The 25,526-nt window shown below is 43.4% G+C and overlaps 1 protein-coding gene across 2 annotated transcripts in view; it reads left to right on the plus strand.

Annotated features, from left to right (window-relative positions):
* Positions 1 to 25,526, plus strand: part of Mmp24 (matrix metallopeptidase 24) — a 43,945-nt gene continuing 18,419 nt past the window's right edge. The window contains exons 1-3 of one of the 2 annotated variants that reach the window (XM_074074617.1): positions 1 to 228; positions 19,688 to 19,836; positions 24,648 to 24,764. In XM_074074617.1, coding sequence (XP_073930718.1) covers positions 1 to 228; positions 19,688 to 19,836; positions 24,648 to 24,764 — 494 coding nt within the window. Of the gene's footprint in view, positions 229 to 18,441; positions 18,957 to 19,455; positions 19,837 to 24,647; positions 24,765 to 25,526 lie in introns of those variants that run through there. The other variant, XM_074074618.1, reaches the window with a different exon arrangement.

Below are 25,526 nucleotides of genomic sequence, written 5' to 3' on the forward strand. Positions count from 1 at the left end.
ATGCCGAGGAGCCGGGGCGGCCGCGCAGCGCCGGGGCCACCTCCGCCGCCGCCGGGCCGGGCCCCGCGCTGGAGCCACTGGCGGGGCCCCGGGCGGGTGCTGCTGCTGCTGCTGCTGCCCGCGCTCTGCTGCCTCCCGGGCGCCGTGCAGGCAGCGGCGCGGGCCGGGGACCGGGCGGCGGTGGCGGCGGCGCGGGCGGCCGAGGCGGAGGCGTCCTTCGCCGGGCAGGTGGGGCTGGCACGCCGGGCCGGGGCGCGGGCTCGGGCTTCCAGTCAGGGTAGGGGGCGGCACCGGGCCGGGCCTGGCCGTGCCGCGCCGGGGGTCGGCGTTTGGGGTCCGGGCCCGCGGCCCAGGCGGGATTGGGAGGGCCGCCGCCGGGGCCGGGCGCTGTTCAGCACCGCGGACAGGGGCAGCGGGCGGGAGCGCAGCGGAGGGTCCGGGTTGTGGTGGCGGCGGCGGTGGGGTGTGTGGCCTGCATGACTATGTGTGAGGGAAACCGTACAACGCCTCGGAGTAAATAGTAAGCGCAGCCAGTCTGTTGTGGGTTGGGAGAAGAAACCGAGGATGCTCAGGCTGCTCAGGCTGCGGGGTCGGGGGGGAGGAAGGACCCCATCGCTGCCTTTGCAGCTGGAGGGCTGGAAGGTGAAGGCAGGACAGACTTGCTCTGCGTGGCCCCACAAGGCAGAACTAAGGCCAACTGGGGTGGGGGTGGGGGTTACAGGAAAGCAAATTGCGGCTGGATTTAGGAAGAAGTTTGTAACAATTGGAGCTGCTCAGCCAGCTCAGGAGGCGGTGAGCTGCTCATCACTGGCATGTGCAAGAAAAGCTCCAAGCGGGGATTGGATGGATGCATGCATAATACCTGCATGGATACATGCATAATAATAACAATAATGCCCGGTAGCATTGACTGAACACTCACTATGGGATAGGCCTGGTGCTTTATGTGAATTATCTCATTTTATCCTCAGAACTGCAACATGAGATAATAATTGCAATTAATATCCCCATTTTGCAGATAAGGATATGGACTCAGAGAGCTTAAGTAACTTGCCCAAGGTCACACAGCTCATGAGTGATGAAGTTGGGACTGTGACCTTTTATTTAGCCATGACATTATCCTATATCACATGGGTAGGGGGACAGTCGGACTAAGTAATGTTTCTGATATCGTCTGAACTAGGCGTCCGCAATTCTACTAATGTTGAGACAGTGGTATTTTGCTGGGGAAAATCAGAGTGATTGCCTGAATTATCCTAAGGGGAGGAGTGTATTTGTTGAAGCAGGCAGACTATTTGTTCAGAAGAATCTACCAGAACAGTAATTTTTAATTGGGCACAAGACTCAAGGGGTCATATATTCCTCTTGAAATTCTGGGCAAATAAGTGGTTATTGTAGGAGAGAATCCCTAGATTTCTTCAGCTTCTCAAAGGGTTACATATTGCAAAAACATTAGGGTGTGTAAAAGAATCTTTAGTCCTAATTCATAGTCGTCCTCCAAACATAATTACTGATTGACTTTTAGTGAAAACTTTCTCTAGCTTGATTGTGTTTTAGTTCTGTTACTTATCAAAGTAATCCACTTCATGAGTTTACACCCCAGAAAAAGTAGGATTCTCTTAGATTTCCTAAATGCAAAAGAGAAGGTGGCAAGACCCTGGCCTGGGATTTAGTAGACCTGGGATTTAATCTGACCTTGGCCTCTGGTGGTTTCTGTGACCTTGAGCCATTTCCTTGCTCTCTGTAGGCTTGACTACGATCTGTATCACAAAGAGATAGGACTGGATGATCTCAACTTTAAGACCTTTTTATTCCTATGATATTCCAAGCATTAAGAGAAGGCGATTTGCTTAAATATGTCAGGATTTGAAGAGAAGGGTTTTTTACCTAGTGCTTATCCTTACCAATTTCACAGGCTTTAATTACTCTCCCTCACTTGGTCTTTTTGTTTTCAAACTTAAGTTTCCCATTATGGCAGGGCACCCCCAGAATGGCCACATTCATCCTCTGGATCATTTTAGTTGCCCTTTTGGGATATTTTGGGGCACTCATTTTTAACCTGGCCATTGTCCCCAGGTGTGCGACTATGGTTTTGCATAAAGCAAGGATGATTTCTTCTTTGGTTTCCAGGTCCTGTCCTGCTTCTGCCCATCTCTTTGTCAGTTGTCCAGACCTCAACATATTAGGTCACTGCCTTTGGGAAACAAATCTGCAGTAGCTCCCCAATACCTTTCCTGGGTCAAAACTGATATCCTGGAACACAACACCCTATATGTGGATTATTTTTATCAGAGTTCATTGCCTTACATCCCCGAAATGACATTCAACTGCCATTTTACATACTACTCACCCTTCCTCCCCTCTCCTTCAGCATGGCATTTCCCTGTCTGAAAGGACTTAATATGATACACAGTTCTGAAATTTTCACTTTGCCTACTCCCAGATAATTTACAAAAAATTTAAATCAGACAGGTCCCAGCATGGTTTCTTGGGGCCCTCTGCACTCCTAATCCCTTTCCATTCGGAAAAGTGACCATTTGTTTCTATCTGGTGTTTCCTATCTCTAGGTGAGTTCTTGGACCTTGATGAAAACGTGACCCTTCAATTCCATTCCATTTGAAATGCCTAATATATTGTCTGAAAGACAGGTGAATTATATACACTGCTTCTCTCAAGAATCTGTGCCTAATTATCCCTTCATTGAACACTAGTGGATCATATTATTGAAACCTTTTAGAAATACTGTTGTATTTTGAGCCAGCAGATAATGTTGCTTACTACTCTTTCTGCCTTCAAAGTCCCTGGAGTCTGACCCCACCCTACCTCCCCATTAGCAGGCAGACTTTCCCACTGCTCATTGATAATGCATCCTGACTCCAGACAAGCTTGTTTCTCCTTTATCCTGAGACAGACTACCCAAGTTTCCCTGGACATGGTCACATGTTCTTCACTGTTGCACCCTACCCATTCATCCTTAATGTTCCAGCTCACACTCTGCCTTTCCAGGAAACTCTACCTAACTTCTCTAGGCATCATTTACTTCTCTTCTCTCCGGGGAACACTTTGAAGCAGTGTGTCATTTAATTTTCAAAATACTTAAATGTTATTTGGGGAGAAAAAGGTTGTGGTTCTTAGGCAAGTCCTTCTCCAACCAAAACACTTTATATTTTTAGATCTAACACAATTCCAAACTCTCAGTGCTCACCATTGAGCACACAATGAGCATCTAGTGATTCTACTCTTGATTCTTTATATCCAAAAGTTATATAGATCTGAAATAAGCACTGATGGGCATACAATTCTCAAGGTACCTTCTAAAACCATCCTTATGGAAGGTATTTGGTGCCTGTCTTTCCTTCAATGAAAACAGAGGTATTCCTTTGGGCTGTGATTCCACAATTTCACCCTTGAGTTCTTTCCTGACTCATCCAGCCATAGTAACAGGCAGTAGAGAGGAACTGGTAGGTAGCCATTACTTTAGAGATCACTAAGTAAGCACACAGTAGCACCATTTAAATATGCTTTTTTTGTCTTTTTTTCTTTTGCAGTACTGAGGTTTGAACTCAGAGCCTACACCTTGAGTCACTCCACCAGCCCTTTTTTGTGATGGATTTTTTTCAAGATAGAGTCTCGTGAACTATTTGCCCACGCTGGCTTTGAACCATGATCCACCTGATCTCTGCCTCCTGAGTAGCTAGGATTACAGGTGTGAGCCACTGTAGTTCTAGATACTTCTTGAATTGGCTTAAATGAGGTGCCTAAGGGCACAACTCTTGATCATAGGTGATTGAGAACCAGAACTTTTCCTTGGTCTCCTGACTTCTAAATTGAAAGCATTTTTCACATTTTTCAACTTCTGATTTCATATTTCTGATCTGTCATAACAAAGCCAAAAAACTTGATTTAGTCTGTTTTCTCTTTTGCTTTCTTGAGTATTTTGCACATTGGAAGGGGGTCCTACCAGTTCTCTAGTTGGCTTCCTCTTCCCTTTCTCTTATTAGCTGAGAAGGATGCCCCTCAAATGTTTGTGTGTATGTGTGTGTGTGTGTGTGTGTGTGTGTGTGTTTGGTTGGTTTTGTCTTGTTTTTGGCCATCCTGAGTTGGAATCGGATTCTGAAGGTCAGAACAGGCAGAAAGAAACCAGCCAATCAGTGCAGGCCATATGAGAGTAGCTATAATGGTATGGCTCTTAGGCCTAGAGTGTAATGGATTCCTACCCTAAGGTTTTGGGTGGTGATTTCTGGACAGATGGAGACCGTTCTTTGGTTTGTTAAAGGAGAGGGAGAGCCCCAAATGAGCCTGGGGGGTTGGATGGCTTATTAAGAACACTAACCTAGTCCCACTCCCCCAAATCCATCCAATGTGATCAAAGCCTCCAGTATATCTTCATTCTTGTCGCTGGTTGGGGGAGTGGAAATCTCTGTTGGGAAGTTCTTCCTTTTACATAAGATAAATGTATTCTGATGTTATCTTATTATTACTATAATTTTCCTATTACTTTAATAGCCCCTTATATCTGTAAGGTGCTTTGTACTTTCCAGAGGTTTCTGTTTGTGTGGTCCTGTCAACAGCTCTGTGAAGTAGACTGGGAAAGTTTCCTTATTTTATAGATGAGTAAACAGAGACTCAAGAGATGAAGTAACTTCCTCATGAGTTTGTCCAGGGACCAGCACACAGCTAACAAACAGTAAAGTGGAGACTAGAAGCTGGATTTTCTGTCCTGGGACTCAGTGCTTTCCCCTTCAAAACTTTTCTGCTCTGGATTTTTGGCATAACCTTTTTCATTTTCAAACATGTCCTACCCAGTCCTCAAATGGGGTAGTTTTAGAAAGAAATGCTAGGTATACTGGTTTATGCCTATAATCTGGGCATTCAGGAGACTGAGGCAGGAGGATTGTGAGTTCCAGGCCAGCCTGAAATATATAGTGAAATCCTGTCTCAAACAACAACAAAAACTAGAAGAAGTAAATTATCTTAGGAGATGCCTAGCATTATAATATGGTGTCATTTGAACTCCAAAAAAGGAGGAATCACTCAAGCCATTGTCCCCTCAGTGCTAGCACAGTGCCTGGTACCTTCCAGACATGTGACAACTATTTTAAAATTAATTGTCTGTGTTCCCCACCAACTTCCTTGGACAATGCTTGGTACGTGAGTCAGGAGCTCTTTTGAGGAATAAATGAATGTGTGCTAGAGTATAAATAAGGTGCAGAGAAGCCCTGAAACAGGAGGAGGTAAGGTTCTCCAGCTGGGCTAGGGGTGTGGCTCAAGTGGTAAAGCATCTGCCTAGCAATCGCAAGACCCTGAATTCAAACCTCAGTACCATAAAAAAAAAAAAGCAGTCAGAGAATGCTTCAGGAGAAGGTAGCAGCTGAGATGAACCTTTGAGGTTGGAGAGGGTGGAGAATGGTAAGCAGGCAGTCCAGACAGAGGGAAAACACAAACCATGACTCCACACAAGTTCATGACATGTTTAGGAAACAGTGGATAATTGAATGTGCCCAGAGCATTGAGTTACTTGCTGTTTCCAGTGAGAGTGTAAGGAGAAGAGGCTGGAAAAGGATGCTGAGAGCAGATTGTGAAATTGGCTTTTGTCCAAAGGCTGAGAGTAGTCATTAAAGGTTACTGAGCAGAGAAGTGACCTGTTCAGAGCTGTGTTGAGGAGGCAGAGGGTTGTTCTGAGTGCTGGCAACTGCTCTAGGTGTTTCAAGCTTTCTTAGCACAACTGAGGTCTAAATACCTATGTTGGGGAATGGTAGGTGGATAAAGGTGTGATTTCTCCCTCTGGCCCTCCCTCACTGAAAGTCTTGTTTTTTTCTTTCTTTGTTTTGTGGTGCTGCTGTTGGAACCAGGGCCGTGTGAATGCTAGCCAGGCACTGTACCAGTGAGCAGCACCACCAGCACTGCCGAGAGGTTTGAGGAGCAATTATTTGGTTTCTTTGGATTTCAGGATTGATTCCATTCAACACTTTCTTGAGTTTTACTTCATTCTTACAGCATATTTGTTTCAAAAGGCAACTTTGATTTTGGCTTCAACTCATATATAATATGTACATACATATATATGACTTTGTATATATGTGTACATGTATAGATAGAGAACATTTCCCCAAAGATTAGACAATTGTTATAATGAAGCAAGTAGAGAAAAACAAGGTGGTATTATCATTATTGTTATTATTATTTTGGTTTTTTGAGGCAGGGTCTCACTGTGTAACCCATGCTGACCTCAAACTTGCTGTCCTACCTTACCTTCCCAAGTGCTGGAATTATAGGTGTGCCACCATGCCCTGCCTGCTTGAAATCTCTAATAATAACAAAATTTAAAAGCATACCAAAAATCTAATTGTGTTACTCCCACCTCATATTTCTTTAAATGGCTTTTAGGAAAAAGGCTAAACTTTTAGGGGAAAAAAGTAGTTTAGTAATTTTTATGGAAAAATTTCAAATGCACATGAAAGTAGAAAGAACTGTATATGAGCCCCACCTCCACCAACATCCCCAGTCCCCACCAGGCTGCTTCATGTGGCCTGTGAACTCTGTGTGATTGAATCCCTCCCATCCTCTGGTTTCTTTTTTTTCTACCTACTCTTCATTGGTCACTAGACTCCAATCCCCCTGGCCTTCTTCCTCTTTTTCTAATCCCTTTCAGGAACTCAGTAGGATAGTCTTTTTCTTGAAATGTTCATTCTTCAGCTTTCACCTAGCCCCTTCTGTTTATTCATAGTTCTCAGCTGAGATGTCATATTCTCAGGGAGGCAATCCCACAGCCTATATCTCCTTGTCATGCACTTCCAAAGCAGCTTGTCCTTTTCTTTGATTCTTCTTATCACAATTGTGATGAAATGTTTGCTATTTCCATATCTATCTCCCACACCAGGCAGTAAGCTCCATGAAGAAGAATTCAATGTGGACAATAAGCATGTAAAACCTTATTTATAATGTACTATGGAATGTGGTATAAATGAGAGATGTGCTCCATTGGGAGCACAGAGGAAGCACATTTAACCTTGGATAGATAGCCCAGTACCACAGAGTGGTATTGGAGGTACATGTTGAAGGATCTCTAATAGTTCATCAGAACAAAGCCAGAATGTATGTGAGGACAGAAAATGAAATAAAGACATGGAGACAGAATCTGCAGGATGTGTTCAGGCAACACAGTAGGTCAGTAGAGCTAGATAAGGGGGAGCTTGAGGTAGCTTGAGGTAGACAAGAAAGGGCTCAAAGCTTGTTGAGGGCTGTGCCAAGGAATGTGGACTTTACAATTGACAATGAAGAACTAGAAGATAGATTCTACACTCAATCCACCTAAGCTAAACTAATAGAAACTTATAATTACTTAGAGGCTATCTAGATCAGCCATCTTCCCATTACAATTAAGAAACTGAGGCCTGACCACTGGTCTTTTTCTTCCCTCTTTTCGTTTCTGAACTCATCAGTAAGTCAAGCCCCAGAGTATAGGGGGCATTGGAAAGAGTGAGGAAAACTAAGGTTCCTCCTTTCTCAGAGTGAATGAGAGCATGGCCACACTCCTGTCTTTGGACAGAGGCCTCTCCAGAACTGGAAAACTGGGATATCCCAGTGCTAACCCAAAACCTCAAACTTGCCACCTTCCTGGGCCTGGTGATTGTCTGGCTTGTGATGGCCTCCTGGGAGTGGGCCAAGGACATCGTACAGCGGAGTGCCAGGGAATTCCCGATAGTGCACTTACCACCCACTGAAGAGCCGATGGCAGCCAACAGGCAATGCTGCACCATTAAGGTGTTTGTCAAGAAGCTAAACTGGGCATTGTGGGCGATCCTGAGGGCCCTTTTTAGACTGGCTGAAAGTGAAGAAGAAATAAAGAAACATCATTTGGAAGCAACCCAGAGCTAGTATGGGGGGTGGCAGCATGACAGAAAGAACCCTCCTTGGGAGGCAGGGACGTTGGGCTCCATTTCTGACTCCCCTACCAACTTGTTCTGTGATTTTGAGTAAGTCATTTCCCCTCCTTGAGTTTTATTTTTCTCTTCTACAAAATTAGCATATTAAATTACATGATCTCTAAGTATTATTGACCAGTGATTCCCCTGAATGGTTATGCTTTCAGTATAAAATTTTAAAAAGTAGTCATGACTCAGGTAGATCCAGGAGCAAGGTTAGGACCTCAGTTGTAGGGGTAGAGGGGTAAGAAAGGTTTTAGTGGGACAGGAGTTAAAGGTAACTAACCTAGTTACTCTTGGAAGAGTCACCACAGAAATGCTGTGATTTTGCCTGGCAAAAATAACCAAAGGTGATGGTCAATCTATTGCCAAGCAATGTACAAATAGCAACATTGTGATTTTCTTTCTTTCTTTTTCTTTCCTTTTTTCTTTCTTTCCTTTTCTTTCTTCCTTCCTTCCTTTCCCTCCCTCCCTCCCTCCCTTTCTTTCTTTGGTGGGGCTGGGGTTTGAACTCAGGATTTTGCACTTGCAAAGCAGGTGCTATACCACTCTAGTCTGTAACAACACTTCTTATGTGCTAGAGTCAATTGGATACTTTACATGCATGTATTAGTTTCCTATTGTTGCTGTAACAAATTACCACAAACTTAGTGTCTTAATACAGCTGGGGACTTGACTCCAGAGGTACAGCCCCAGCCTAACAAGGCTGAGGTCCTGAGTTCAAACCCCAGTACTGCAAAAAAGATATATAGATATAGATATACCTAGATATATCTATATCTATATATATTTTTATATCTGTCTAGATAGGGGGAGGGGTCCAGTGCTTAGTGGTAGAGTGTTTGCCTAGCACAAGGCCCTGGGTTCAATTCCCAGAACCACAAAAGCTTAACAACAAAAGGCACAAATGTATCTTACATTTCTGGAGGTCAGAAGTTCAAAATGGGTCTTATAGGACTAAAGATATAGGGAGGTCTGCATTACTTCTGGAGGCATTAGGGAAGAAACTTTCTTTCTTTCTTTCTTTTTTGGTGGTACTGTGGTGGAGGGGGAAAGGATGAACTCAGGGTCTTTCACTTTCCAGGCAGGTGCTCTACTTATTGAGGCACACCCCAACCCAAGAATACTTTCCTTGTCTTTTCCTGCAACTGGCATCTTTCCTTGGCTAGACACCCTCTTCCATCTGTGGCATTACTCTAATCTCTGCTTCTGTCATCACATCTGACTCTGACCCTCCTGCCTCCTTTTTCTAAGGACTCTGGTGATTCCCTTAGACCCACATGAAAACTCCAGGATAATCTCCCCATCTGAAGATCCTGATCCTATATGTATGCTCTGTTTTGCCATGTACAATAACATATTCATAGTCTATAGGGAGTGGGATAGGAATATCTTCAAAGGGCCACACTTATCTACCACAGTGCCTCATCTCTCTGAGTCCTCCCAACAACCCTCCTTTGCCCACTGTCTGTTTAGCAGATTAGGAACATAATGCTGAGTAAGTCAGGTTATTTTTCCAAAGGCACTAGGCTGGAAAGATAAAAGTTAGGCAACTTTGGTATCGTGCAGTAGCTGGGTCCCAAGTGACCTGTCTTTTCAGATCGAACCCCATCTAGCTCCCAGGTGTAAAGGGAGTTCAGTGTAACTCTTTTGAGGAGGCTGAGAACAAGGCATGTGAGATCCTGAGCAACAAATTAGGATATTAGGCAATCTCAATTTAGGACTTGAGTGCCAGAGAGAGAAACTGAAGCAAAAACCCAGTTGTAAGGACTAAGCTAATATAGCAATGGATGGGGACTGATGATCTCAGACCACTTTTTTTTCTTTTATTATTCATATGTGCATACAAGGCTTGGGTCATTTCTCCCCCCTGCCCCCACCCCCTCCCTTACCACCCACTCCGCCCCCTCCCTCTCCCCCCCACCCTCAATACCCAGCAGAAACTATTTTGCCCTTATTTCCAATTTTGTTGTAGAGAGTATAAGCAATAATAGGAAGGAACAAGGGTTTTTGCTGGTTGAGATAAGGATAGCTATACAGGGCATTGACTCACATTGATTTCCTGTGCGTGGGTGTTACCTTCTAGGTTAATTCTTTTTGATCTAACCTTTTCTCTAGTTCCTGGTCCCCTTTTCCTGTTGGCCTCAGTTGCTTTTAAGGTATCTGCTTTAGTTTCTCTGCGTTAAGTGCAACAAATGCTAGCTAGTTTTTTAGGTGTCTTACCTATCCTCACCCCTCCCTTGTGTGCTCTCGCTTTTATCATGTGCTTAAAGTCCAATCCCATTGTTGTGTTTGCCCTTGATCTAATGTCCACATATGAGGGAGAACATATGATTTTTGGTCTTTTGGGCCAGGCTAACCTCACTCAGAATGATGTTCTCCAATTCCACCCATTTACCAGCGAATGATAACATTTCGTTCTTCTTCATGTTTGCATAAAATTCCATTGTCAGGCCACTCTTCACACCTGTACACAGTAACATAATGGAATCTCAATATTGGGGTTGAAACTACTGAAGAACTATTTCCCAAAGTTAGGATTTGTCAAGAAGATGAACAGGCGAAGGATCCAGTGGTGACAGCAGAACTGAAGTACAGAGGGCAGAGGCTGGACATTGAGCCAATGTTAATAGAAGGCTTTTCTAAATGGGTAACTTACTTCCTGATTAGTAAATTATGGGTGAAACAATATAACACATCCATTCATGGCTCTGCCAGGGCCTGTGCAAGGTATTGGGTTACAATGATAAGAAGGACAAACTATGATCCCTACATTCATGTTTTTATAGTCAAGAGAAGACAGGTACTTTCCTCCTAATTTCAATACAGTGTGATAAGAATTGTGATAAGGAGAAGGATGGAGTACTGACAAGGGATGGAGGAAGAACTCCTGATGTAGATTTAAAGAGGTCAAGAAAGGTTTCCCCAGAGGGAGAGTCAGGAGGCAAATCACGAAGGCACTTGACTTAATAGACGGAAGCTCGTTGATACCCTTGAATTTCTTTGGGGGTACTCACACTCACTGTGCCCTCTTTTTGTAACACTCTTTTCTTAGTAGCCACGTGGCCTACTTCCTCACCTCCTTCAGATCTCTTGCTCAAATGTCAGAAACTTTTTTCACCACCCTCTATAAAATAATGTCCCACCACTCTATCTCCTTAGTCTGCATGATTCTTCATGCAGTCTGCATGATTCCACATGGCAATTACTACCATGTTGTTCTTCCACTAGACTGCAACTAGAAAGTAACTAGAATGTCTTGTTCACTGTTGTAGCCCTGGCACAGTGCTTGGTTCAGATTCAGTCCTCAATAAATATTTATTGAATGAATGAATGGACAGAAAAATCAGATTTGATGTTTAGGAGGTAGAAACACTAGATCTTTGGTAAAACACTGGATATGGATGGTGAAGGAGAGGGAGGAGTCATGGGTCATATGAGGCTTCTGGTTTGGGTAACTGTATAAATGGTAGTACCATACTCTGATGTAAGAACTATAGTGCAAGGATATTAGTATCACTATGACCTGAAATAGGACTGTGCATTTTAGGAATGTGAAAAATAGGCAATGCCAGGAAGGAAAAGGGCTGCCTTTCCAGCAGCCTGACAGTGTGGAACACCTGGACCATGCTACTTATTAGCTTTGTGGCTCTGGGTAATCACTTAATGTGTCTAGACTTCAATTTCCTCATCTGCAAATTGGGAGTCACCATCCTACCTCATGAGGTTGTTGCATTCTTGACTATCTAGCACAAGACTAAGTACATGTGGAGAGCAGATTATGGAAAGCCTATGAGAACTGGACACAAGCAAGGCAAGATGCGGTTCACCTGCTTTTCTGACATTGGCACAGCCCCGGAAGCAGAACAGCTGTTTCTCCTAAGTTGTTTGCGATCAGAGAAGCAGGAAGGCAGGTTTCACCTGTTATAATGTCAAGCCTCTCCCCAAAAGCCACTGCTCCACCCTGTTTACCACTGTTTATAAAAGACCCCCTGAAGGAGGAAGAGGGGCTTTTGCCTTTTGCCTTGGGCTTTTGCATTTTGCTTTTGGCTTTTGGCTCTTGCTTTTGCTTTGAGCTTTTTGCTTTTGCTTTTGCCTTGGGGCTTTTTGGTGTGGGAAGCTTTTGGAAGGGAAAAGATTGCTGAAGGGAAAAAGATTGCTAAAGGGGAATGGTTAAAGAGGGGTTGATAGAAAGTCTGCACCAAGAATTTTAACATAGGCTTTAGAAAGCTGAGCTAAAGAAAGAACGTTATACATAGGCCTTAGAAAAGCTAAGCTGAAAAAAGCCAAAGAACATGAAACAGTGCAAGTCTGAGGACCGAGACTTTAAGAGTTACGCATACGCAGTTTTTAGGCATAGCCGTTGTTTGCAAGTCTGAGCGCCAAGGCTCACCAAGGCTTTAAGAAAGCTAAAGGGAGATGGGACAGTGCAAGCCTGGGAGCAAAAGACTTTAAGAGCGATTAAGCTAAAGATAAGCTTAGAGAAAACAATGGGACAGAGTGAGTCTAAGGAAAGAGATTTTGCACAAGGTTTGAAAAAGAAGACTTTAGAAGCAAGGTTTTAAAGAACTGTAAAGGAGTAAAGCCTTAAAGAATAAAGATAGAGAAAAGAAGAAATAAGGGTTATGCATCTCCACCAGAGCACCCAACACACCTGACCCCACTTTCTGTTTGTCTGTTTATCCTGTGTTTTTTCTGAATCTCCAATCACCCCCAGTTAGCCCCAGTTAGGTTCAGTAATAACCAGGAGTGAGAGAAAACTCGTTCTAACAAAGGAGGGAGCGAGAAAACAGCACCCCCTCCAAGTACACAGTAGGCACTCTATGATAGTTGTTATCATAATTAGAACATCTATGACTACTAAAAAGATTTTTTTCTTTTTATCTCTTCCTTCCTTTCTTTCTTTCTTTTCTTTTTCTTCCTTCCTCCCTCCCTCCCTCCCTTCCTTCTTGTGTAGTATTAGGGTGGAATCCAGAGCCTCATGCATATTAGGCAAGCACTCTACCACTGAATCATACCCCCAGCAAAAAGTTCCTTCTATTTTTTATCCATTAGCATATATTAATTGTACAAAGGAATATCACTATACTATTTCCATATATGCATACAATGAACTTTGATTTCACTACTCCTACTGCTCTTTCTTTCATCCTCCCCCCTTTTAACTAATTTTAACCGGTTTCATTATTCTGTTTTCACACATGCACATAAAGTACTTCAATCATAATCCCTCCATCACCCTCTGCTTTTACCCTCCCTCCTGCCTACAGCTCCTGTCCCCAGATGGTCCCCATTTTGCACTCATGTCCTTCTTCTTTTATGGCCTAGATTCTGCATATGAGAGAGAACATACTCTATTTGTCTTTCTCAGTCTTGCTTATTCTGCTTAACATGATGATCTCCAGTTCCATTCATTTTCCTGCAAATGACATAAATTCATTCTTTATGGCTGAATAATACTCAGCCATATATATATATATATATATATATATATATGTATTGTGTATGTATACATATATATCACTTTCCTTATCCATCATTTGTTTGTGGACACCTAGGCTGATTCCATAGTTTGGGTACTGTGAATAAAAAAGTTGTTTCTTAAAATGAGTCAACATTTATGTCCTGGCCAGGTGAGGTAGTACATGACCATAATCCCAGCTATGTGGGAAGCAGAGACAGAAGGATCAAAGCTTGAGGCCAGCGCAGGCAAAGGTTACCAAGACTCTATCTCAAAGACAAGCTGGGCACATGGGAGGGGGGAGGCAGGAAAACTGAGGATCAAGGCTGTCAGGAGGACTGTCTGAAAGATGAACTAGAAGCAAGCAGACCTGGGAATGGGGCTTAAGTGCTAGAGCACTTGCCTAGCAATCGCGAGGCCTTGAGTTCAATCCCCAGTGCTGGGGAAAAAACAAACAAGTCTATGTTGTACATTCTCTCATTCTGCTCTTAGTTTTGCCCTCCATACCAACAGAACAGATCTCCTTCATATTTATGTTTGCCTTCATGCCTTCCTCCCTCCTTCAGTTCTCTGGTCCTGGCTCTCCTGGCCCTCCTCTCCTAGTCACCTAGTCAAGCTCCAGGTTGTCACCTCCCCCCCACAGATAAACCTGGGGAACAGGACTCAACCCCTATGCATATCGAGGCTAATGCCTTGTTCCTGTTGCTCACGTCATCACCAAGATTATGACCTCAGTTGCCCAAACGCTTTGATCTGGGTCTTTTATTTTTTGATTCCCTGTTCCAGTCCACATTCCAAATTTGACACTGTATCATCTGGTCCTTCTTTGTAGACTTCACCTCTGGCCTTTCCAATAATGACACCCGGCCACTTCATTTCTGATCAAACATGTGGTCTGGATCACTCTCCCCACTCCTTCTCTAGGCGTGCAGTCTGGTTTGGATGTGATGCTTCCAAATGCTCCTGGAGAGCACCTGCTGTAGCCGAGCCAGCTCCCCCATCTCTGTTTTCCAAGTGCACTCTTCAACACTGCCACTGATCTTCTTTTTCCGCCCCCACTGCCACTTCTAATCTCACCACCGCCTCTGCTGTCTGCCGCTCTTTTCCCTCTTCTGTCCGCATTTTTTTTCTTCCTTGTTATCCTCTGCTTTCTCCTTTCCCTGCCACTACTCCTGCACATCTCAGCTTTGGCTTCTTGGGGACCAAAGTCCTACCTTCTGGCCAGCGGACCAATCACACTGTTTGGTCTATGGTCTCGACATCCTTGGTGCATCCCAGCTATTTCGAACTCTACCTGCACTCTGAGATTCTTCTCACTTTCCACTGGGTTTACACCTCTTTCAGCACTTGGAGGGTGACAGACATCTCAGAGTTGTTAACTGAGCTGTAAAGGTTAGGCTTCTGACCGGCTGGTGATTGATTAATGCATCCAGGTGTAAAATGATGAAAGGTAGGTCATTCTGTTTAAAACCGAATGAGACCTTCTTCTTTTAGTGGACTTTCATCTTTTTTTCCAATGGGACAATTGAACCTATTGCTTCATCAAGGAAGGAAGTCAAACCACAATAGATTGAATTTCAGCAATTTTTTTCAAACACAGCAGGAATCATGATTGGTGCTTTCATGTCTATTACTCACTAACCCTTCTCAAGATGAAATCCTTTCCTTGGTATGCAGACCAACTGTTTGTTCATTCATTCATTCATGAACTTGGTGACTATTTATTGTGCCAGACACTGTGCTAAATGCTGTAGCAAATATGAAAAAGATTTTGACACAGTGTCTGTTCCCCAGGAACTCAACCTAGTGGGAGAAAACATCAATGAACAGGCTTGATACATTACAATAACTACATTTAGGGCAGTGTGTACCAAGTGTGAAGGAGAAGAGAAGGCAACCCACTAGCTCTAATTTAACTTAGGCACACTGTTAGAGAACTAATAGAGTTGGTTAACAGGGAGGAATTGAATACATTTTAGATTAGCACCATACCTTTTTTGCAATGGTTTGAGGCATTTTACATATTAAAATATTTTTGTGGGTTTTTGTTTTGTTTTTTTGGTAGTACTGGGAGTTGAACCTAGGGTCTTGCACTTGCTAGGCAGGCACTGTATCACTTGAGCCACTTCACCAGAACTAAAATATGTTTTTAAGAAGGCTTTTAAGGAGGAAACATGAGGAAGGTTTAACAAAGAAGGTGACAGTTAATCCCTGAAGAATGAGTAGGAGTTTGCTAATATGCATAAAGAGAATGGGCTTTGTAGGCAGCAGAAAGACCCTGGAAATGTGAAAGGGCAGGGAATGTTTGGGAATTGGTATGACTGTGGTATATACACTTGCTCTAACCCCAAGGGCTCTGCTCAGAGAAGTCAAAGGATTACCTGGATCACAGTGAGTGACAGAGATGAGGGTAAACAGAGGAAGCAAGAGTTGTCTCATCCCTGATGCATATTCCTTAGCTTCTTACCCGCTAATACACACACATTCTGAGTACAATCTCAATGCTGTATTCCAGGCTTACAGGCTGTGATTTATTTCTTTTTTTGTTTTTTGCGGTGCTGGGGTTTGAACTCAGGGCCTCATGCTTGCTAGGTGGTACTCTTACTGCTTGAGCCACTCCGCCAGCTACAGGCTGTGATTTGACCAGCACCTGCCATCCTATTTCTCTTCATAGGGGTCTGCCCTGAGCAGTAAGGATTGTAACCCCGGAAGGGGAGCATAGCCCAGAGAAGGCACTAATACTGTCCCCAGGTCCATACTGTATCTGAGACATTCCAGTGCTTGGCCCTGACCCAGACATTTGCCTAGCCTTGACTGCCCTTCATAAGGGATCCTGATTGTCTCTGAAGTGTTCCTTACTCCAATATTCTAGAAGAGGAGGTAGGTAAACCAACCAGGTTGCCAGCCCTTTACTGAGGAGGAGCTAATTTTAATTCCCCAAAAGGCCTATAAGGTTGAAGTGGGTTTATGCTGAAGGTTCCCTATTTCCTTACTATAGGCAGCAATGAAGACAGGAGGGGGGATCATTTTTACCTTCCATGATAGCTTACAGGTGGATGCTCAAAAAAAAAAAATCCTCAGTTGACTGACCTCAGGCACTATCTGTCCAAAAACCTCTAACCATTTCCCAAATCCTCTGATTCAACTAGTTAGACTTAGAGAACTAATAGAGTCCATTAACACAGAAGAACTGGATATACTTTAGATTGACATCACACTTCTTTTGCAATGGTTTGAGGCAGCTTACACATTAAAATATGTTTTTAAGTGAGGCTTTTAAGGAGGACGGTCCGAAGGATGAAAAAAGTAATCATTCGAAGCATCGCTATGTTCAACATTCAAGCTATAAATTTGGCTGAGATTCCTGGCAGAAAGGCCAAAGGAGAAACCATTGGTTACCCAGTGTTCTTTTTGTTACCCCTCAAAGCTTACAGAGTCTTTTTTTGGGAAGACATTTCCAAGGAAAGTTTAGTGACAAGGTGAAGAGTATGTATTCCAATTTAGTTGTCATGTTATCCACTGAGCACCAGATCCTCTGTAATGCTCCCAGTCTTCCATGAGCGATGGTCATGTTCATAAACTATCCAGTAGAAAATAGTATTGACCACGAGAGATGAACTTGCCTCATCTGGCCCAGTAAAGTCAGTTTTTGGTCAAGAGAGAATGTGAGAGGGCAGAATGACTAGACTTCAGAGGTTAGAGAGGGATCAAAAACATGTTTTCTTCCTGAATTCACAAAGATACCAGAAATACCATCTGAAGGGATAACAAATATGTTTGAGTGATTACTAGATAGCAGGTGCATTCATTCATTTCATCTTAACTCTCTGGAGGAGGAATTACTATTTACATTTTCCAAATAGGGACACTGAAGCTCAATTTGCCCTGATGGGGGTGCAGTCAGGATTCTGTCCCAGGACTGTGTCTTTTTCCACTGTACCACACTGTCCACTCATTCCCAAGTTCTTAAAGTTTCCGTAAGAAAGGGAACATGAGGTAATAGTCTGGCTGTGAGGAGCAGAGAGAATATGGTGCCAGGACTTCATGCTTTAATGATATGACTTAACCCAGGAATACAAGTTGGAGCACCCAGGGGAATGGGTGGGTGATTTGTCAGTTTCTCTGCAATTCCCATTTGTCCACCTTTTACTTGAGATTTTTTTTTGTGTTCCTGGCCATAGTCACATCATAAGTGAGTCTCTATAATGTGTCAACTTCGTGAATGGGTAACTCTGTCATCTCTCTACTTCCCTCCTTTTCAACCTCTCCACTCATTGCCAGCAGCCCCCACCCCCGCCAAGCTCTCGCTATTTTAAATATTGCTCAGAATGTGCCGTGTTCTCCCACACCTCTAAACAACTGCACATGCTGTGTCTGGATAGGATTGAATTCAAATCCCTTCTCCACCTGGAAGTCTCTGCATGGAGTTCCCCTTTTTCCTTGTCCCTGTACCCACTCTGGAAAAGACACCAGTCTCTTTTCTCTGATAGGACTCTGTACACACCTGCTTTGTAGCACTATACTTTCATCATGGGTTCACTTGTTGGTCTGTGAGTTCCTTATTCATCATTGTACCTCAAGAACCTTACACAGTGCCTAACATGTAGAAATGGTCAATAATTTTTATTGAATGGACATAATGTACAGCTGTTGTATATCCAGCATTGTCCTTGGTTTTGGATATATAAAGGTGGCATGGACTTTTCCTTTGAGGAGCTGAATCTGGAGGAGACTGATATGTAATGATTGGAGCCCAATACTGTAAGATCCATAGTATTGATAATGGGGACTTGGAGTGCACAGAGGAGAGAGAAAACAACTAGCCTGAGATGTCTTCCACAGGTTGTAATTATGGGCTGAGCATTAAAATATGAAGATTTTTGCCAAACTACAAACACTAAGCAGAGAAAAAAACATGTACAAAGGCATAAAAGAGAATCAATGTTTGGGGAACTGCAAATATTGATATTCTGTGTCATCATTCAAAAACACGTTTACGTTTTAGACACCAAATGTGAGAGAGTAAGCTTGTTACTCTGTGCTACTGTTTTAAGTTTATTTTGATAATTTTGTTTTTAATGAATCAGATGAATTTATCACAAGGCAGTAAAGATGTTATAGTCATCTTTGGTGAAATAAAGATAACTTACTTATAGTTTCTGGTCTGCTTCCTTCCAAAAAATGGTTTGATTTGACTTATAATAAAAGACATGTCCACAATAAGAGTGTTCATTTAGAAACAAGAAATAAAAGTCTAGATTGGAAGAGAACAATGCCGTTTTCCAAGGTGCCTTTTCCTTCAGTGATGTTTAAGATGACCTTCTGAGGATGGGTAGATAATAGGGTTTTCTGGCCTCAAGCCCAGCATTAAGAGTGCTCCTGAAGGGGATGAAGATGTGGCTCAAGTGGTAGAGCACTTGCCTATCAAGTAAGAGACCTGAGTTCAAACCCCAGTACTGCCAGGAAAAAATTGTCACCATCATTTCAACTTTCATCAAACTTTTCAGGAATAGGATAAAGAATTCCTAACTCCATCACATGGATTCCCTGGTGGCCAGCATTTACTACAGGTGCTTTATCTAGCTATCTCTCTTTTCTGTCTGTAAATATCCTATGCTTCTATTTCTGAACCCATGTAAGAACAAGTTGCAGACATCACACACTCTTATGTAAGCCTAAATACTTCAGTGTGTTTTTCCTAAAGCCAAAGAATTCTTTTATGTAATAGATTTTTCTATACATCTATTATTTATTTATATTTAAATTAGAGAATATATTACTTTGTTCATTTATATTTATTTATAGTGGCTTGCTTTTGCTGGGAGGAGCTGGTTTAGCAATAAAGACTGCCAGATGTCCTACAATGTGATACTTGGTCAGATTCTGACTTCAGACATGATGGGTCTGAATATGGAATGTAGCACATTTCCTCAGAGTGCTCTACTTTAGCCCAAGTAACTGTTCTGTGTTCTTGCATGTTAGGTTTTTGACAGTGGAAAGCACTGTATCAATGAATAAAGAAGCAGGGCAAGGGAAAGCTCTAAATGCAAATTTATCTTTATCCTATAGTCAGCAGAAATCCAATGAAGGGTTGACAGCAAGAGAGTAAGCCAAGCAGAGCTAGGTTCCTGAAGATTAATTTGTCAATGTCTAGAAAATGGAATGAAGGAGGAAGAAATAAGAGCGTGAGTCCATAAGTCATCTGGGTAAAATGATCCCTAGTTTTAACGGCAAATCTCTGCCCAGGTAGAATGGAGACTTCTTCAGCATAATGCATCCTTTTCTTTCACATGTCTTTCAGAACTGGTTAAAGTCATATGGCTATCTGCTTCCCTATGACTCACGGGCATCTGCGTTGCACTCAGGGAAGGCCTTACAGTCAGCAGTCTCCACTATGCAGCAGTTTTACGGGATCCCAGTCACCGGTGTGTTGGATCAGACAACGATCGAGTAAGATTTGCATAGGACATTGTGCCTTTGAACTTTCTGAACTTACGTTTGGGTTCACATTTGTCATGGCCTTTGTACACACCATGCCCATCCTACCTTCCAATCTTTTACTCCTGCAGTTCCACCCTGGAAGGGAACACCCCAAAATGTACTGAGATGGGAGTCCCAGCTCTACCATTAATTTGCTGCGTGACTTTGGAGACAAGTCCATCATTCCTTACAGGCCTCATTTTCCTTGCCAGTACAGTGTGGTGTTGGGTTATAGAATAACCAATAACTTATGGTTCTATGAGTCACGGTCTAGAGTTCCCTGAACAATAAACATCTTACTTGATACAGAAAACTCTTAAGTGACAATGGATTGACAACTCTTGTTCCACTTTTCCCACTTATCAAATACTTGCTGAGTGCCTGCATGTGCCTGGCCCTGGTGTCCCACCCTCCAGAGGCTCACTGTGTACTGAAAGAGTCATCTGGCAATACCGGCCTAGAGCTCAAGAGACAGAGTCCCAGGGAGATACTCAGGAGGTAGTAAATAAGTCCCACCATGAGAATGGTTGGAGTCACTCAGGGAGAGAATTAAGAGGAGCAGGAGAGGGTTGGGGATGGAACTCCACAAAGCCAGCTTAGAAGCAATAGCCAGTTAAGTGGAGGAAGCCCTGCGGGAATGATGTCACAGCAGTGCATGGGGTGTAGGGTCAACTGCTAATGAGTGGTCAAACAGGACAGTGACTGGAAGGCATCTGCTTGGATTCAGTAACCAAGAGGTTGCTGATAACCTCAGTGAAATGGTGGAAACAAAGTCAGGGGGCAGCGAGGGGAGAGGCGGGGAGGAGTGGAGATGGCAAGTGGAGGGAAATCTTTAGAGAAGCCTGAGAGCGAAGGGAAGGGGAAATGGGCGGTAGCAGAGAGGGATAAAGTTTGTTTGTTTAACAAACTGCTGTGAAAGCTATTCAAGCTGTTTAAGAAGAGCTGATCATATCACTAAGGCATGGAAAAGAGTTGGAGTGAGGTTCCAAAGGAGGTGGTCAGAGATAGGAGCCCACGCTTGGGTGAGAGCAGATGGTAGGGCTGGGTGAGGACACAGGGGAGCTGGCAGAGAATAGAATAAGAAATACACTCAATTGTGAATTGAGGATCATCCTTCCTTGAGTAAGTTACTCTGTGACAGACTCATTTCTCTGGGTCTTACTATGTTCGTTTGTAAAAGGGAGTGTTGGATTATGGCTCTCAAATTCTACATTCCATTATTCTAAGCTTCTAAGCTTTTAAAACTTAGTAAGTCTGGGATTTTATGATCCTGAAGTTCTAAAAGTCTGTCCCAACATTTTCTATTCTATTCTCTGATTGTGAGATTGTGAAATTCCCTTGGCCCTGGGGCCTCATGAGAGAGTTGCTTAGAGAGCCCCACCGCCTTTCCAGGTGGAGGTTATTTTGAGAGCTTTGCACAGGCCTCATGGCAGTGCGTACTGGGCCAGGAGCACTGGTGTCTCTGCTGAGGCACCACCTGGCCTTGGATTTTACTCTGTTCCAGAAAGCCCCGGGCCTGTTGGACAAGGTTCAAAAAGTAGCAGGTGGACAGGGAAAGGAGAAGGCGAGGAAAGGATGTGAGAAAAGAGTATGGCATTGCCTACTTGCAGTTTTGCCCACACATCTTTAGGAAGGCAGGGGAAGAGTATTCTGGAAGCAAGGGAAGGAGGAGACTGCTCACACAATCCTAGACCTGAGTAGGATGGGTATTTAGAATAGAATTCAGAGATAAGAGTTTCAGTTCCAGCTCTGTGACCTTGGACAACTGCAGCCTTTCTCTGGGCCCATTCCTATGGAAGGGGTCCTTGCAGGTCTAACTCAGCCTTGCAGTAGCAAAGGTGGCTCATGGTTCTCTTCCCAAGGACTGTAACTGAAAGGAAGCCCAATTCTCAATTTCAAGTACTATTTTTGAGTGTCTGCCTTGGGAAATGTCTTACATTTATTCATTCACTTATTCATTCAGTCAACAGTATAGTTCCTCTAGCTCAACCTTGTGCTGAACACTGAGAGGGAAAAAAAACAAAAAAAAACAAAAGCCCCAGTCTTTGCTAATTGCAATAATTAACAGTTCACTTATTCATTCAGCCAATTTCCAGTCCTGCCTCACTGCTTTCTATGTTTTGCAAGTTGCTCAATTTATCTGGGTATCTTTTTCTTACTCTGTAAAATGGGGATAATAATTTCTGGCTACTTCATAGTTGTTTTAAGAGCCAAAAATTCTAAAAGAATATGAACACTAAAAACTACAAGTGTTTAGACTAAGGCATGATGCTGCTGCTGTTGTCTTTTATGACTGGTTTGTTGAGTATGGGTCACTTTCTGGGCCATGTAGAGCACACAAAAATTAGTAAGACCTGGCTAATTCCCGCCAAGGGCTTTATTAAAATAGCCTCTATCTGGAGTTATTGCCAATGGCAACGGCTTTTAACAGCTGTGAATGAGGTCACACTGTTTCTCTTTAGTGATGCCAGCTTTAGTTTAGTGGGCTGGTCATTAGGCCAGCACAGGAACGTAAAATGCAGAATGGCCTAGGTTCAAGCTGCTATGACTTTTTTACTCTTCTCCCCTGGCACCTTCTTCTTAAATCCCCAATGATATCCCAGGCTAACAACATTCCCTGATGTGACTTTACCTGGCAACCTACGGTTAGCAGGATTTACTGAGTTCTAAGACAGACAGCTTCTGGGGACACGATGATGTATAGTCATGTTTCCTGTCCTCAAGAAATATTTAAAAATCACAATACAATGTAGTTAGTGCTACAGATAATTATATTCCAAGTCCTATGGTTGTTTAGTAATTTTTTTGTTTTGAATTTTTTGTTCTTCTTTGTTGTGTTTAGTGATTTTTGTTTGTTTTTTTGTTTGGAGGTACTGGGATTTGAACTCAGGGCTTTGTGGTTGCTAGGCAGGGCTCTAATACTTGAACCACACCCCCAGCCCTTTTTGATTTTTAATTATTTTTTTAATAGTGTCTTGCATTTTTTTCCCAAGCCATCTTGGACTGTGATCCAATACCTATGCCTCCTGCACAGCTAGGATGACAGACACATGCCACCATGAATAGATTGTTGGTTGAGAACTTTTTGCATGGGCTGGCCTCAAACTAAGATCCTCCCATTCTCTGCCTCCCAAGTAGCTGGGACTGCAGTTGTGTACAACCACACCTGGTTTTTTATTTGTTTTGTTGGTGGTATAGGAATTTGGACTCATGGCTTTCTACTTGCACTGTACCACTTGAGCCATGCTCCCAGCCCTTTTTTGCTTTAGTTGTTTTTCAGATAGGGTCTTGTGCTTTTTGCCCAGGGCTGGCCTCAGACATTGATCCTCCTACCTATGCCTCCCCAGTAACTAGGGTGTACCACCATGTCTGGCCTGTTTGTTTGTTTGTTTGAGACAAGGTCTTACTGTCTAATGTGTGATCTAACTTGCTACACTCCTCAGTCTCTCCAGCACTGGGATTATAGGCATGCACCACCATGCCTGGCTATTTAGCTACTTCTTGAACATCTGTAGTGAAAGGGAATTTGCTTTCTTGCATGCTATGCCATCCTACTGTTAGAGAGCTCTGATTCATTCATTCATTTATTCAGTCAACAAATCACTACTGAACCCCTCTGTGTCAGGTACTGTGCCAGCCCCGAGGATATAGGCATGCTCCTGTGCTCTTGGAGCTCAGAATCTGGCGAGAGAGATGAAGAATACAAACAAGAAAGCAGATATATAATATTAGGGAATGGTAAATACTATGAAGAAAAATTAAGCAAAATAAGCAGTGGTGGGTTGATGGGGGGGGGGGATCCATTTCCAATAGGGAACTTCTCTCTGAAGAGGAGAGACTTAAAGGAACAAACCACATGAAGAGAAAGAGTGTTTCAGGTAAAGAAAACAGCAGATGCAAAGACCATGGAGAGGAAACAGGCTTAGCAGTTCAGGAAGAGCAAGAGGCTCACTGTGGCTGGGCATAGTATTGAAAGAGAAAGGTAACAAGCTGTTGGACAGGTAGGAAGGGGCTAGATCATGTGGGGCCTTGTGGGCTGGGATGAAGAGTTAGAGTTTTACTGCAGATGAGGAAACTGAGGTTCACACTAACTCAATCACTTGCATGGGGTCATTGATTAGTGGTAGAGGTAGAAATTATCAAGCTGTGTCTCCTGACTCCAAGTCTCTTATTCAGCAATATTTCTTCACATTTTGGTTGTGACTGAATGAATTAATGAATCAGTCAGTGTATAAGTGCTCTATTGCTGCATAATCTATTACCCCAAAACATGGCAGTTTAAAACAACAAACAATAATAATCTTACCGGTTGAGTATCCCTATTCCAAATTTGAGTTTCTAATTTTAGATAATTTCAGATATTGGATTTTCAGATTAGGGATGCTCAACTGTTAAAGTCTATGCAAATATTTTAAAATCTGAAGAACTCAAAAATGGAGGAAATACTTCTGGTCCCAAATATTTTGGGTAAAAGCTATTCAAGCTGGATTCACGGTTTCTGGGGAGCAAGCATCTGAGAGTCACTCAACTGGCTAGTTCTGTCTCAGGGCTTCTTGAGGTACAAACTATTGGCCAGGCAAGTCACCTGAAGGCTGGACTGGGGCTGGAGGACCTACTTTTCAGGTGGCTATTATGGCCTCCTGTTGGGGGCCATAATAGCCAGGATCTCAGGGGCACACCGCCGTTCAGATTGGGACTGGGACTAGGCAATGCCTTCCTAGAGTGTTCAGTGGCCACAATGCATATGCGTGTGTGTGTTTGTGTGTGTCCTCTCTGCCCAGGTGGATGAAGAAACCCCGATGTGGTGTCCCTGATCACCCACACTTGAGCCGAAGGCGGAGAAATAAGCGCTATGCCCTGACTGGACAGAAGTGGAGGCAGAAACACATCACCTACAGGTGCATTGATTCTCTCCTCTTCTCTGGCTTTGGCCCATGCTCACTTCTTTTTTTTTTTTTTTTTTGCTGCCTGAGTTTCAGGGGCTCACATGGTAGGAGTATCTGGGGGTCAGGATGAAAGCTAGGCACCTGGGCATCAGGGCCAGGTGCTAAGAAGCTATAACTTTGTCTTCCTTGCAGCTTGTACAGGATAGGGACTCCAGCTTCAGGTTTTCAGTTTATCTGGTCCTTTGTGGGCTCATTAGTTGTGTTGTTTAGATGCCTTCTGTTTTTAGTTACAGAACATGGGGTATGGGTTGTTCAGTAGCTTTCAGCTGAGGGTAAAGACAAAGGCAGTGCTTTTATTTTCATTTTCCCCATCAGTGCTTGCCAAACCTCTGATCTGTATCTCTTCCCCACCCAGAATCAGTCAGATGGACTTCACCCAAGATATCCAACACCAAATCCAAGTAGTTCTTAAGGAGTATAAAGAATGGAGATGTGAATCACAACAGTGTCATTCCTTGGCTGTCTGGTAAAACCAAGTCAGACCAGTGGACCAAGAGTAGGGATGATGAAGCCCCATCACTGCAGATTCAGACTTCAAAATTCAAGTGGGGCTGGGCCAAGGGCCAGGAATAAGGCAGGCTCAAGTGGGCTCTAGTCAGCACCTCTCAAGACTCTGATTTAATCTCAGATAGATCCCCTGAGTGCAGGGGCATGACCTAAGACAGAGATTGTTGAGGTTAAACTAAGGGCTCACCTACAGACAAGCTACAGAGA

This window comes from Castor canadensis, chromosome 5, assembly GCF_047511655.1.
Source record: "Castor canadensis chromosome 5, mCasCan1.hap1v2, whole genome shotgun sequence".
In the NCBI taxonomy this organism is placed as follows: Eukaryota; Metazoa; Chordata; class Mammalia; order Rodentia; family Castoridae; genus Castor; species Castor canadensis.